The 16,294-nt window shown below is 34.1% G+C and overlaps 2 protein-coding genes across 3 annotated transcripts in view; both read left to right on the top strand.

Moving 5' to 3' along the window:
• LOC138311860 (uncharacterized) overlaps positions 1-16,294 on the top strand; it is a 48,673-nt gene that overhangs the window by 24,776 nt on the left and 7,603 nt on the right. The gene's annotated exons all lie outside the window — the stretch shown is intronic.
• LOC138311862 (heme transporter hrg1-B-like) lies at positions 8,568-12,804 on the top strand. Of its 2 annotated transcripts, XR_011206769.1 has the most exons (4): positions 8,568-8,764; positions 10,933-11,109; positions 11,691-12,535; positions 12,566-12,804. XR_011206769.1 is itself a non-coding variant. In XM_069253019.1 (3 exons), the coding sequence occupies exons 1-3, from the start codon at positions 8,611-8,613 to the stop codon at positions 11,840-11,842; spliced, it is 483 nt and encodes a 160-aa protein (XP_069109120.1). In that variant the 5' UTR covers positions 8,568-8,610; the 3' UTR covers positions 11,843-12,804. The 2 variants fall into 2 exon arrangements, 1 of the variants encoding a protein (XP_069109120.1); XM_069253019.1 differs by having other exon boundaries at positions 11,691-12,804.

The following is a 16,294-nucleotide window of genomic DNA, read 5'->3' as shown; positions in this document are numbered from 1 at the left end:
AAATTAATTACAAAAACAGCAATTTACTAAATACTTACCATGCATATTGTTATGAAAATGTTGTACAGCTATACCAAGAAGCACTAAGAATAAATGCAAGAAAAATGTTTAACATCCGAGTATCTATACGCAACAAGGCGAACTGCAAATGGAAACATTTATTAGCTAAAAAGCACTAGACTAATTACATATATATTTTTTACATGAAAATGTGTACTATGAAAAAAAATGTTAAACATCCGAGTATCTATACGCAACAAGGCGAACTGCAGATGGAAACATTTATAGGTTAAAAAGCACTAAGACTAATTACATATCTGTTTGACATGAAAATGTGTACTATGAAAATAAAATGTTTAACATCCGAGTATCTATACGCAACAAGGCGAACTGCAGATGGAAACATTAGTAGTTAGAAAGCACTATAAATTAAATGTATATTTGTCATCAAAATGTGTAGTCTGCAAAAATTAGAAAAAACATCCTGGATGTTTGTACTGAATGGTGAACCTACTAATATCAACTAACAGTGTTTATCGCAAAACCAAGTGTCTCCTGCAGATAATTTTACACAGTTTTGTGTTTTTCCAAACATTTGAAGATAATATAGAGACAAAACCAATTGATCTACGGGTTGTTCTTTCCAGTTTGTCATTCTTTTCAAAACTGCATTCATAACTTTCTGAAGCATTAGTTGTAATTCCTGAATATGGGTCATAGAGATTTGGAAACTGTTCTATAATCCACCTACCTGAGAACTTTAAGATGTCTGGTTTAATATGCTTAACAAAATAATCTAAAACTGGTTCTGACCATTTTGAAGAAAGATGTTCAAACTTATCAGTGAAATGTTCTTCTGATTCACAATGCATGAGTGTTTTTAAGTCGCTTACATTGCTATTTCTGAAGTTTCAACCTTTTTCCCTACCAGCCAATATTTGAAGTCTTGTTTGATATGATTCCAACAATGCAATAATTGTAAATTTGGAACTACCCAGCTGCTGAGAATTGGCCTAATACTAATGTACTAGCCATCATGAAATACAAAACTAGAAAAAAATTCTAAGTTAGGAGCAAAAAATAAAAATCTATTTGAAAAAAAATCTACAGCACTACTCTTAATTATAGAATTTCTGAAAAATGAGCATAAAAAAGGATATAAAAAGGAAAGAAAAATTTATCTTAATTTCTACACATACAGACCATAGCACTAGTAATGCATATTATGACTGGATTTTTTTTTTTTCTTTCCCAAACTGGAACTTGGTGGGTGGTAATGGCGGGTTGGGCGGGCCCATGTGCGCCAGTCGCTATTGTGGTAGGTGTTACGTTGTCCCACGTGATAGTATGTTTATGTCGTGGGAGGGCGACCGAAAGGGGCCAAAGAAGGCTTACTGATAAATGTATATAAAAAATTTACATTTTATTGGTATATATGAAAATAATTTTTCTGTTTTATAAAAAGTGTAGTTATTGTGGTATGTTGTTGTTCATAGGGGAGTATTTTTAACAGTTGTTTTGTGCCCCGGGTCTCTAGTACAACCAGTTACACCCGACAGTAGAGGGACTTCACCGCTTCCGTTAAGTACGGTTACTTTGTCCTTTTGCCGGGTTTGGCCGGAGGTATAGATTGTCCGGGGGTTCCTATGGTGTGTGCTGACTTTTAAATTATATTATGTGTATGCGTTATTAGTTAGTAGAGGAGAAAAAACAATGAAAACTTTGTTATTAATCACTTACGATATATTGATCAAAATTTGTAATATAAATCTATTTGATAAAAATTATATTTTAAAAATATAAGTATCAAATGGACTTCCGCCCCGTCAATAATAATTATTTGATACTTAGTAAAGAAACTTAATGTGAGGGAACCAACCAGTCCTTAAATATTTTTTTTACGCTACGGATAGTAGTAATGTGTATAGTTAAATTAAAAGAATTAAATTTTAAAAGATTAAAAAATAAAATTTAAATTTAAAAAATTTAAAATTTAATGAATTAGAAGCCAGACTTCAGCAGTATTCGCTTTCATATATACTATAATTTGATGTTGATTCAAAGCTGTTTTTAATTCCTGCGACGTTATTACGGTTGTTACCCTCTTTATGCCTATTAATTATAACTATTCCAGTTTGATACTACGAATGCTATTACTATTCAGTTTAAGCATAAAGAAGATAAAAATTCCGTCTAGTGGAAAGAAGATAAAAAAACAAATGCCAGATTATGACTGGAATATAACAGAACGTGGTCTCAAATTTTTATACAGGTAATGTGATCACCCAAGCTGACACTAAGTTTTTGGGGAATTTACATCCATAAATAGAAATTAAGTTGATTGGGTCAGTTGAATCCCATCACGTTGAAAATCAGTACTGATTCTTCACTTTTGATACTGATGTTTTCGTTACAAAGTTATAATATAATATTTTAAAAATATTTTTTTCTAATAATTTTACTTATAACAGGAAGTATAGCATTAGGTCTGTATGTATTCTGGGGATAAACAAACTAGAACCTTTTCTTACTTCTTCTACCTTTAAAATCGAGCCGGCAGTAAACGATGTGAGGACGGGCATATAGGTGTGTGTTACCCTTTCAACAAGTTAATATAGTTTTTCTGAATAATAAGTCATTTCCATGAGGGTTTCGTTATTTATATGCTTCTATAATATAGAACGGAGGGTGCATGATTTATTTATTATTGTAGGAGATTAGTAGGTGATAGAAGATACCTAACTTTAGATACAAGAAAAAGGAAAAACATTATCTGGTCACCAGCAGACTAGTTATGTTTTATTAGGTTAATTTGGATCGAAGTTTTCTTGATAGCAGGTTAATGTTGATAATTGGAAAAAATTTAGGTGGACATAAGGGCGCGGCATACTTAGTCGATGCCTCAGTTAAGCTAATGAAGGCGCGGGGGTCCTACTGGGGGTCCGCCTTGGCTCCAAGCCAGGAAACGAAGCCCTCGCAATACAATTTTTTAACACTTTATTCCGCACGCTATTAAAATAAATATAGTGGAAGCCATTTTTTAGTAATAATAAAATCGTTTCGGCTTAGTTTATGAAGGTATTGATACATCTATGCCAGTTGTCTTATTGATTCTTGTAATTTGACTTAAGAATAGGTATGACTGAATTGCACTGCCTATAAAATTCTGAATATCTTATTCATAGAGGCACGAAGCAAAGAAAAAGGACCCCCCCCCCCCCCCCCCCCCCCCCCCACCACCCCACCCCCGTGGGGAGCCGTCTGGGCGAGGCCGCGCCACCCGCCTAGAGATACAAAAACTACGTAATTATCAATCAGTACCGGGCCTTACTATTGCCTTTCGGCCAAGGTGCTCAAACGGAATTGGGCCCCACATATGTATCGTTTCGAGGAAAGAGGCTTGCCATCCAGAACCCGCTCGTAAGAAAATCACCTCGGGCATCGCAGTGTTTTAGTTTTTTATACTTCTACTTCGAATTGATAGGTTTGAGATGAGGTAAGTGAATAGGGAACTATTGGTTTTACGCTCTAAAAAGAAAGTCTTACCATTTTCAGGTCTAATACGGCTTTATTCGAGCGACATAGCATTGCTAGCTACGGAGGTCTCATGCCATATGTGAATGGCCTTTTTTTTATGGTCTATATATGGAACAGTGTTATCGGGATAATACTCTTTTTAACCGTTTATTTAGCTTTTCTATACTTATTTTTCATTATCACGCGTTAGATTAGATAAGTCAATTTTGCGATCCTAAATTACACAATCTTCTTTGATTCGTGTATATTTGTAACAATGAAAGGAAAAGAAGGGCTAGTGGTCTTGTCTATGGGCCATTTACGGTGCCAGGAACCATTGACTATCATCCTGTTTTCTAATTAGGGAAGCCTTTTGTAATGTGCATTAATTTTTCTTCAACATCGTTTGCCTATCTTATAACATTTTCGTTTAAGATATGTTTTTATTGAAAACAAAAAAGGATAGGCATCTGGCCATGGGGTGCACCCAGACCCTAGAAGCTCTCATTTTCTGTCGCATTCCACTTTTTTTTCTTTACAAATCATTTTCTTAGGACAAATAAAAGGCTTCTAGAAGCATTCGGAGTCAGTAGTGATCTTGTAACTGGCGTTTTGAAAGTACGCACACATTTGTGAATTGATAGTCGGATTTAATACAGGGACTTTAATGTCTGATTCAAAAATGTGTAATAATATCATTTACAATCTGGAAAACGAAGGGCATGGACATTATAGTCAGTCAACCATGCGATGATCATGGCCAGCTACAATTTCCTTCCACCACACCCCCTCCCCCTTTTCTTTTATTGCTAAGGATTATTGAGATATAACTCTGTCAATATTGAATATTAATGACCAATAAATTTATCTAATATATTGGGATTTTATCGGTTTTTTTTTTTTGGGAAAAAGTAAATACTTGAAAGGATTTACATTGTACCTTTTAAGTGATGGAGATAAAACCTTAACTTACACGAAAAAAATATATAATTATGCCATTGCGCCTGGATACAAGTATGTTCATGCATGTATGTACCACAAAGTCGAATACATTTAGATTTTAAAATGATAACATCAAACGGTAAAGGTAGGAAATGGAGCTTTTCTGTCTAATTCTCATTCTTTATCTAATTCCTTAATTTTTTCCCTTTCTCCCTCTTTTTTTTCTTTCTTCCTTCCCCTCTTTCTTTTTCCCTTCTTTTTCCTTTTTCTTTTTTTTCTCACTCCTATTTTAGGGGGGGCGTACGCCGGGTCCGCCCCCCCTTGGATCCGCGCCTGATGTGTACATATTGACATTTTACTTCTGTAATGTACTTTTTGAACATTATCTGTAAATACCGTGCAAAATGTTATATGTGAATGTGAAATGTACAAATGTACCATGTAAAATAATTGTGTATTGATAAATAATAAATTAATGATGTATTTTATATCTATGCATGTATTATGTGAACTGATGTGTATGTAAATAATGTTTATATATATATATTCTAATAAATAAATGATTTAATTCACTCTGTGTCCTATCGTATTTTATTTTTTGACTATAAATATTAGGTTAGCATTACTTGCTATTAGCTAACAAGAGTCAATCACCTTTACATTGATATATCTGTATACATGTATGTGTATATACATAAATTAATTCAGTTTTTTACTAAAAAAAAATGAGAAATTACTGAAAACTTCACTCATGTCCATTCAGTTCATGTTGTCTTCAGGTCCACCATATCGGCATTAACTATACAGTAAGCGACCCTTTTCTACAAGCTTTGAAATTAAGAGTTTTTTTTTACTCATAAATAGCATTAATATATATAGTTTATTAGTGAATAATATTGGATAAAACAAAGATATATTACTTATATATATCGATTCAATACTCTAAAACCCCGTTCAGGTCCTCCTTCAGGTCCCGTTCAGGTCCGCCATATTATCGGTACGGTAAGCGACCTTTTTGTCGAGCTTTATAATTAAGTCTTCAAAAAAAAATTTTTCACAAAAAAAAGACATCAAGATGTGTATTAATATATATTCTAGCATATAATAAAGAGATATTGCATATAAATATGCATTTAATACTCTAAAACCCCGTTCAGGTCCTCCTTCAGGTCCCGTTCAGGTCCATTCAGGTCTTTAGTATGACTCCCGGAAGTGTTGACTTTAGGTGTAAGGGTATTGTTTGTAATTCGAGGTCAACTCTTGCTCACTAGGCCGTTTTCGATTATACGGTTTGACTGGTTGGACCTAGTTGTTCCTTTATTAATTAAAGACGGACCTGGTGATTTTATACTGTTTTCAGACGAGCCTTGACAATGCCCTCACAGGCCTGTATTAAAAAACTGCAGGTCCGTCAGGATTTATACTTGAAATAATGACTTTAACCAACGGTCGAACCGGTTGTTCCGAATAAGCGAAAACGGCCTTTCACGCCTCACTCATCCGAATTTGCATATTACAGAGTTGTCTGCACTTGCGGGTAGGTATTGATTGTGACGTCATGTTTTTGTGAGCCTAACGTCATACTTTTCTGAGAAAACAACGGGAATTGCGCTCACAAAATAATGACGTAACAATCGATACCTACCCGCACGGGAGCTAACTCTGTAATATGCAAAGACGGCATTACCCAAAGCGCCCACAATACGGTCAATGACTAACAATGTGTAATTTTGATTTATTTTTCAAATATACATTCGTCATATTTTGAAATTTTTGAAATAATTACTATTGTTTCAAAAGCTTCAAACCATGAATTATTCTCTTTACACGAACTTTGATAAGTAACAAAGTTTTCTCTGTGTATTTTAAATGTGGTGCATATTACATCGCCGCATGGATTTCTTAAAGTAACAAAAGTTACTTATTTTACATTATCATAGTACCGTAATTGAAAAGGTTGAGCATCTTATCTTACTTCAGAATAAATGTATTTAAAACAATTAATTCCATGGCACAATAGAATGAAGTATTAATTGTGCAGATAACAACCAGTTATTTTACAGGTACACATTTACAAACGATTAAAGATCAATTATGTCCAAATGATCAATATTGTTTATGCTCTGTCGGCGATGGAGCATCCTTAATACCACATCTACATGTATAATGACATTAAATATCTAATATCGAACGCTATAATAATATTTGACCTGTCGATGCGTATAGACCGAAAACCGTATAGGCGCTCTGCATCCCACGTCAGTCATTCTCGATACTCCAGGGGTTCCGATCACGTACGATCTCTACACCCTGGACTATCTGATAGTAAAACTGAAGGCAGCTCAGCGGAAAACATCTGAACCAGTCACAGGCCTGCAAAGATTTCCTTTAAAGACTATTTACAGAGAGATCGACGCCTAACATCAAAGCCACATAGCCAACTGACTAGTCAAACGACTAAATTACATGTTTTGTTCTGTTGCCTCCAGTTTTACTGTGGAATATCCCAGGGGTGTAGAGACCGTAAGTGATCGGAGCCCCTGGAGTATTGAGGATGGTGAAGCTATAGCCTTGTGGTTCCTGGTTGACGACGCTCTGAGAAGTCACGCACTTTAATTTATTATGTTCATCTTCATATGAAGGACACGTTTATTATTTCACAAATAATATTCAATCTATCACCACACTACAGATGAATCTTTTGTAGAAAGTATCATATCCATGATATTCTTTAATCCAATTACTCAATAGACTTCATGTTTATCTTAACGTGTTTTCGCCTTGTTTAGCCAGCTTTCAAACTAATATTCACAAAGATGAATTTAAAAGCAAAATAAACCAAAATTCGAACATGTTTATTTTTACAGTATAAATTCTCCCTATTTAAAAATCCTAAAGATCAATTGGACAAAAAGATTTTAAAAAACATGTAATACGGTAAAAAGTTATATAACAAAATTCTACATCGTCATATTCGGGATAATATCACGCTAGCTGGGGAACATGCTAAAGAGAACTAAAAACCTATTACATGCATCTTTGTATTGGTATATATGTATGTCCATGTAAAAAAATATAATAAAAAAAGGATTCCCTATTTAAAAAATATTAGAATGGCTGAGATGAGTTTTACGTTGCATTTTGATGAATTTGCGAGCACTGAAGGCCCGAGATTTTGTTGTTTTAAGGGGTCAGCGGGTCTCCTCCGGGAAAAAATGTTACGATTTAGAATGGCCGAAATGAGTTTTGCGTTGTATTTTGATGAATTTGCGAGCGCCGAAGGAGCGAGATTTTGTCGTTTCAGCTAGGGGTCTAGCTAGAGGTCTACCCGGAAAAAATATTACGATTTAGAATGGTTTTGATGAGTTTTACGATGCATTTTGATGAATTTAAAGCGTTCTTAATACGGTATTTTTTATTTAAAGTAACTTGCATTTAGAAATGATAATTGTGAATGTCGTCATACTATTATATGCTTCCCTACTCGATCTGAATATACCGGATTCACACAATCGGCACACTGCTGTGTAACTCAAAATAATAATGAATTAACTGCCTTGCTAAGACATATAAACAAATTAATCTTTTCATTTTTTGAAATAGCATGATCCATTGATAGACATGTTCAGTCTAGCTAGTTCGTGTGTATTGAATTTTCATTACTAAAGGTTTATCATTATATGCTTGAACGTTTTAGGAAACGCGCCGCGCAGCGGTTATTTTTTTTTAACAATGAAGTACGAAAAATGTGCAGGAGGACCCTTTTTTCTTTCAAATATGCATTTTTAGAACATCTCACTCGACGAATGTGGGGGGAGGGGCAAAATGACATGTATGCCCCCTTGCCCCCCGCTTCCTACGCCCCTGATATGGATTAACTTGAATAAATTATTTTTATGTTATGAATATATAATACAAAAACCTGAGTGTATTGTTATTTAAATTTAATTGAATCAAAATCTAAATACAGCATTACCATTAAAATTGCGAACGTTTCAGAGATTGGACAAAACGAAAGTGGACGCTATATATACTGTATGTCATACACATTTTTACCTTCGGATACTCTCGCGATCTTATGAAATGAAACAGTCTCTGGAGTGTACATATACACAGCATTAAACCTTATGGTTTTGTTTACTAGAAGATACCATGTCAAACCCCGAAGGTGGTTTCTTTCCGGACTTTCACTCGAAGGTCCGGGTAGTCTATGCTTCTGTAGGTTTATTCATTGGAGTATCAATACTGTGTGTATTTGGTTTTAAGTATTCTAACTGGGACGCGGCCATATGGGGGCTTACCTCCGGTAAGTTACAATACATACACGTACAAAGTATATACATGTACGTATACGTACAATGTATACTATGGCTAGAACAAGTCGACAGCAGTTCAATTTATAGACCGTCACATCTAAAAACTAATAAGTTCTATGTCTGTCTTATTTTACATGTACGTGTACATGTACTTACAATGCAAGTACAACTGTAGTAGGCATTTTAGGCTACTATTGAGTGGCACTTAGGTCATAGTTCAAACGATTTTTGAGGATACACATTGACCAGTCTTTTACTAGTAAACTCCTCAATCTGTGTGTACATAAGTAGTTCTGACGTCAGTTACATGCATAATTATAGTACAATGACCATAAGGTACATTTACATGCAACAACGTTTACACAAATGTAGTATCAAACCATATGAGGGGTCAATAACTGGGTCATAAGTTAATTGATGCTTCCGAGCGGGAATTTTGAGAAATTTGGACCGTTTATAGTTATTACGGTGACACACTCTTATATCCCTACGACCCAATAGTCCGAAGGCCCGTTAGTCCGAAGGCTCAATAGTCCGAAGGCCCTTTAGTCCGAAGGCCCAATAGTCCGAAGGCCCGTTAGTCCGAAAATTAGTAAATATTACAAGTTATAGAGTTGTTATAATTAACGTATTTTGACGAAAACATTTTTCGGCACTGCTGATCTGACAATTTCTATGGACAGCAAGTTGTCATTTCTTCATGGAGCAATGCCAGGTCAAAATTACATCAAAATAAAAAAAAAATGATAAAAAAAAATAATAAAAATAACATCTTACATTTTATAGGATATCTCACAAGCATACATTCTGTGGATTATCTTACAAACATGCAAGCTTTAAAATGTCCGATTGTTAGCCTTTTGTACACTATATTGCATTAGGATTAACATTGCTCCTTGGATAAATGATGTATATAATCAAATCCTACCGAAAAACGACTTTTATTATACCAGTAAACTTCGTTATATTGTACAATATATATGGTCAAGGGTACATGTATTTAACGACTTATTTTTGCTTCCCCATTCTTTGAATTGTTTATTCTACCCATAATGATGGAAATGGTAAACATAATGATATTTTTTGGGTGAAATATTATACAGGGTTGCATTGTACATATAAAAAATAATACTCTTTAATATCAGATACGTTTACGTATTTCAAGATTAGAATGCTCTTTTTGAAAATACGCTATACATTTCGTTGTTTCATATCATTTTCCGTATCAATTCTATAGTCACATACATGTAAGATACCTTAGCAAGTTTACAACAAATCTTTTGCATCGAAAACTGTAATAAACCTTTGTTTCATTTCAAGTACTGTTCGCATATAAATCCCAATTATATTATCTGTTTTCGGACTATCGGGCCTTCGGACTATATGGCCTTCGGCCTAACGGGCCTTAGGACTAATGGGCCTTCGGACTAACGGGCCTTTGGACTATTGGGCCGTAGAGATATAAGGCGGTCACCGTTATGACATACATTTAGCAATCGAAATAAGTACAGACCGGGCTCGCATACGACATGGGGTCAGAAACTGGGTCGTAATTACATGTACACTTGGTAATTGGTATCCATTCATTCATTAGAACGAGAAAAATGCGCCATTTACAGTTAGGGTATTATAGCAATCGATAAAAACATTACAAAATTAAAAATAAAACTCTATGAAATTTCTATATGTAAATGTACTGCCTGTGTTCAATTAGGGCAGGGATATTCCAAGGGTTACTATCACTGTCGTTTTACCGACAGTGATAGGTAGTAACCCCTAGAGTAACGAGGGTGCACTTAGAGCGTAACACTTCTCATGCACTAGTGTACAGTGTCACAAATAACACAATGATTTGATACATACAACACATCATATTATACACATGTACGAGAGGCCGTCCACAATAAGTGACCCTATAGCTATTCATTGCTATTTTATTATACCACATGATAAAATAACGGTAAATACAGATCCCTTTGATGTCCCAAACAACTAGGCAACAATTAGATGAAAATGTGGGTTTTGTTATGGATGAAAAGATAACATTACTATGGTACTGTAAACCAACCTTCAGTGCCAAGATATTCTCTTCATTTTTTCTCAGGTGACAAATTATATGACATTGAAGTAACGTGATGTCTTTTTTCCCTGTTGACAGGTTTAGTAGCGGGACTGACTCTGGTATTACACATTTGGTACTGCAGAAAGGTCAACGCGGGAGGTCAGATCGACCGTAGTTCCCTCAGTAGACTGATGCTGTTGGGCTGCTGTGTCCAGTTAGCGGGTGTCTGTAGCTTCGTCGTTTATCTTACCTTAGCAATAACAGAGGAACAAGGTGAGAAACTTTTCAGAAAATCATTCTTCGTTAGGCATGAGATTTCACAAAGTAGTAAGGAGACAAGAGTATTTTGTCTGAAATTGGATAAAAAAATATAACAAATCAGCTAAAATAAGTTATTTAGAAATTTCATTAATAACGGTTTATACAAGTTCATAAAATCATAAATATGCAAAAAGTATTTATTTATATGTCATTGTTGTTGGGAGAGGGCTTTTATAAGTTTTGATAACTTGTGCACAATCCTGCTGTAATGTTGTTTTTGTAATAAAATACGTTTAAACTCAAAACTGCAAAGTGTATGACAATGAATAGCTCACCAGATTTTAGCTCACTTTAGCTAAACATTGCTACATTTCTTACTATCAAGCGGCATTCGACCCACCTGGTCCAAAAAGGTTCATGTAATTAATGTAAGCTATCGCTATCGAAAAGCAATTGACCATTCTGATTTATAGTAGCTAAACAGTATATATATCCGTATATGGTCCAATTATATTGTATGCATAATATACATGTGATATTATTTTACAGTTTACTTCGATTATTTTAGGTGAATATGTATTTTGTATTTATAGATTTACAGATCTACGGGAGAGGATATTACCTTACTCTGGTATGGTGTTTCATGACATGGAAGTGGGGCTTCATCTTATTTTTGTCTGCTAGAAGGTATCGCAACCAGTTTTACGAGGTCTACACAATTTTGCCGAAGTCCGAAAAATGCTAGCATATCAGACATGATTTTCAACATTCTTCTTCATGTATACATATACAATCATGTTCCTATGGATACATAGAGCAGATTTTCCTTTTTCATGTCTGTCATATTACTTTAGAAGTTACTTATAATTTTTTCAGAGGAAAGCTTTAGGTTATATACTGATATATTCCTTATTTAAAGGATAGACATGTATAATAATAATAATAATAATAAACCATTTGATTGTTTCTGATGTTATCATAAAGAAAACAGCACAAGTTCAAACTCCAAATCGAATAATCAAGAGCAGAGCATCAAGAAAATTTAGATCCGCAATGCAATCATGGAAAATAAAACTAATCATGTGCTAGGGGGATTAAACGTTCTTTGCATCATCGACGTCACCCTCCAAATATACATGTAGGCAATAGAGTCACCAACCATACAAATCTAGGTCACAAAAACACTCACTATGCAAATCTAATTTACAACAACACCCACGATATAAAACTAGGTCACAGCGACACCCACCATACAAATCTAGGTCACAACGATACCACCATACAAATCTAGATCAAATTGACATCCACCATACAAATCTATGTTATAGCGATACCATCATACAAATCTAGGTCACAGCGTTACCACCATACAAATCTAGATCAAAGTGACATCCACCATACAAATCTATGTTACAGCGATACCATCATACAAATCTAGGTCACAGCGACGCCCACCATAGAAATCTAGGTCACAGCGACACCCACCATACAAATCTAGCTCACAGCGACACCCACCATTCAAATATAGGTCACAGTGATAACATCATACTAATCTAGGTCACAGCGAAACCCACTTTAGAAAAGATCATGGCGACACCTGACATACAAATCTAAATGATTAAGTCATATCTATTGTAGATTAGAATCTCAGCTGCTTTGTACGGATCATTAAATCGATCAAAACTGAACATTTTCAGAATATTTTTTTTTAAGTTTTATATTTTCTTGTTGAGCAATTTGTCAGAAAGTTATTTTTTTGCAAAGATAACTATAGAGTGTTCTCTACATGTTAAAGTTGACAAGAAATAATCCTGCGGACATACTGTGCTCTGATCAGATCGTATGTAAGTTATCATCGCTTTTCATTTCGGCAGGGTGCTTGTGCATTAATCACGCTACAATGTCAATAATTATTCACCCAGCTGATTTATTGTTCATGCATCGCTGAACATTATTATATATTACTGAACAAGTTGTAGTGATGGCAGTGTATCATGTGTAAACGTCAAAATGTGACAGTTTTACTTTGAATGTCCGAGATTTATAGTTACATGTACATGTATATAGTATAACATTCTGTAAATTAAGCTCTAGCGTTCCCATTGTCTCATTTTTGATGAATTTAACGTGAATCTGTTTATTTTAATAAACCATGTACATTAATGTAAAAGACATTATCTTGAAACTTATCTACATTTTATACACGTTAAATGAATTTATGAGTCTACACAACATTGTTATTTATTATATGGTTAACTCATTCCCCCCTGAAAATTCATATTGAACTCTTCCAGTCTTTGAATGAGACGAGTTCAAATGCGTCTTTAGGGATGTGTGAGTTAAAAGATGGAATATTATTAAAGTAAACGGGTTGGTGATGTTATTGAACTCATTTTCATCATATCGATAATGTGCCTAAGAGATTAAATTATTTTTGTGTGTATTTATATTATAACCACGACATTTAAAAAGATATTTTGTATGTTACATGTATATATTTTATATTATTGGTATAGCTTTGTATATCAAATTATATGGTTGTTTCATCAAAAATATCTTAAATAATTAAGATGTTTTCTAGATTTTATATATGTAACTTATTAGAATTACTTTGCTCTGTTATCTGGATATCATACTTTTTCCTAGTCACATAATGACGTCTACCATTGTTTCAGTCAATAAAACACTTAAAATATTATTAGAGTTATTCCTCTTCATATGCATATGTATGACCACAGGTGTTTGGCTCTATAAATATATATTTTTCTATGTATGAATTACTGTGTCACACAATATTACACATATAGAGAGAAAACATATCTATAGAGTCAAACCCCTGTGGTGTGACGTCGATTAATCGGACGTGAATATCACTTGAAATATTATGTGTCATGAATAAGCATCCTCGATACTCCAGGGGTTCCGATCACTTACGATCTCTACACCCCTGGACTTAGACTGGCTACCAGTCTCTAGAATATTAAACAAATCACTAAAAATTGGCTTGATTATTTTTGTCACTACTACATGCCTGATTCCTAAGTTTTAAACTAGGGGGAGATAATCTAGTAAAGAACTCTGCTGAGAAAGTCTTATCAGTAACTTAGGGTCTGGTGGCCAGTCTACCCTGGACTATCTCATAGCAAAACTTGAGGCAACAGAACAGAACTGGTAATTTAGTCCTTTGATGTACATCAAAAGAGTCGTATAACGGTACACTGTGGTTTACTGTGTGGCTTTGTAGTTGGACGTCGCTCTCTCTGTAGTCTTCAAAGGAAATCTTTGTGCTGGTCTGTGATTGGTCAAATGTTTTCCGCTGAACTGCCTTCAATTTCACATGAGATAGTCCAGGGGTGTAGAGAACGAAAGTGATCGGAACCCCTGGAGTATCGAGGATGTGAATAAGAAACATCGAAAGATGCTATCTAATACAGTTATTGACTTAGATTAAAACAAATTTCAGTTTAGTCGTAGTTTTATTAAACAAATATAGATTCTAAAATATTAACCAAATATGGGTTCTTAATTATTTACCAAATATGGATTCTAAAATATTAACCAAATATGGGTTCTTAATTATTAACCAAATATGGATTCTAAATTATTAACCAAATATGGATTCTAAATTATTAACCAAATATGGGTTCGTAATTATTAACCAGATATGAGTTCTAAATTATCAACCGCATATGAGTTCTTTAAAATTATTAACGAAATATGGATTCTATGTTATTCGAAATTCTAAATTATTAACCAAATATGTGCTCTTAATTATTAACCAAATATGGATTCTAAAATATTAACCAATTTTGGGTTCTTAATTATTAACCAAATATGGATTCTAAATTATTAACCAAATATGGATTCTAAAATATTAACCAAATATGGGTTCTTAATTATTTACCAAATATAGATTCTAAACTATTAACGAAATATCGGTTCTTAATTATTAACCAAATATGGATTCTAAATTATTAACCAAATATGGATTCTAAAATATCAACCAAATATGGGTTCTTAATTATTAACCAAATATGGATTCTAAAATATTAACCAAATATGGGTTCTTAATTATTAGCCAAATATGGATTCAAAATTATTAACCAAAAATGGATTCTAAAATATTAACCAAATATGGGTTCTTAATTATATACATGTACCAAATATGGATTCTAAATTATTAACCAAATATGGGTTCGTAATTATTAACCAAATATGGGTTCTTAATTATTAACCAAATATGGGTTCTAAATTATTAACCAAATATGGGTTCTAACGCAGGCAGTGGTTGCAGATTAAGCAGTACAACAACGCCATGTATTATTTCTGTTTGTGTTTTGTATTTCATATCAATTTTTAAAATGAATAGACAAATACAGTAAGAACATCAAGAACATCTACTTACTGTACGAACTGCTTATAAAAATAATCACTTTCTTTTTTAATTATTGAAAATTGTCTTCTGGTATTACATCAGAGCTACAGAAAATCCACACCAAGTGTTGTAAATGTTCCTTAGAACTGCTGGGTGCACCTTTCAGTAAAGTTCGCTTTTAGACCTGTCGAAAATACATTTGTATCTCTAGAGAACGATTTTGATCATTGTACACTAGAGTCGGCCTTGATAATTATTCAGGAATTATTACACCAGGGCCCGATTCACATAGACTCTCCTGATGTATTTGATCATTGAAAGAATTCGTAAGATTGTATTTGCCATTGATTTTTTTTAATCAGGTAGTCATTCGAAAACAAAAATGTGATGACATGCTGCAACGAACGGTTGAACGACCATGCAGTATACTGTGACCAGATCAAATGTGTACAACATTGTTTTTGGTAACTATAATTAAATAGTATACATTTTCCCAACTATCATCAGGAGGTGCAATACGAACACACATGCGCACCAGTCTTCCAATGGCCATGCAAATAATGCGGTAGAGTGTGTACCTGTTGCCTCTATTGTGGGATCGTAATTTAAGATATATAATGTTTTTCTCCCTATCTGACTTTCTTCGTCCTAACGTCTTCCTTTGGACCGCCACACTTTTCTGGGTTCTTTCACTGGCCGAAAAACGTCATAGTTAACAAAAGTGGTAGTTTCAACTCATGCTTAACAACGCTTAGCATAAAGGAAGCGGGACGATTGGTTTGCCTGTTGAGTGGGTTGTGTTATCCGGTGTCTAAGTCTGTA

Source organism: Argopecten irradians, unplaced genomic scaffold (assembly GCF_041381155.1).
Source record: "Argopecten irradians isolate NY unplaced genomic scaffold, Ai_NY scaffold_0137, whole genome shotgun sequence".
In the NCBI taxonomy this organism is placed as follows: domain Eukaryota; kingdom Metazoa; phylum Mollusca; class Bivalvia; order Pectinida; family Pectinidae; genus Argopecten; species Argopecten irradians.
Note: the sequence above shows the minus strand (reverse complement) of the source record. Positions and strands in the feature narration are given on the sequence as shown.

Coding starts and splice junctions, on each gene's coding strand:
- LOC138311862 (XM_069253019.1), top strand. CDS start 8,611: ATGTCAAACCCCGAAGGTGGTTTCTTTCCGGACTTTCACTCGAAGGTC. Junction 8,765..10,932: donor CATATGGGGGCTTACCTCCG/GTAAGTTACAAT, acceptor CCCTGTTGACAG/GTTTAGTAGCGGGACTGACT. Junction 11,110..11,690: donor AGCAATAACAGAGGAACAAG/GTGAGAAACTTT, acceptor TTGTATTTATAG/ATTTACAGATCTACGGGAGA.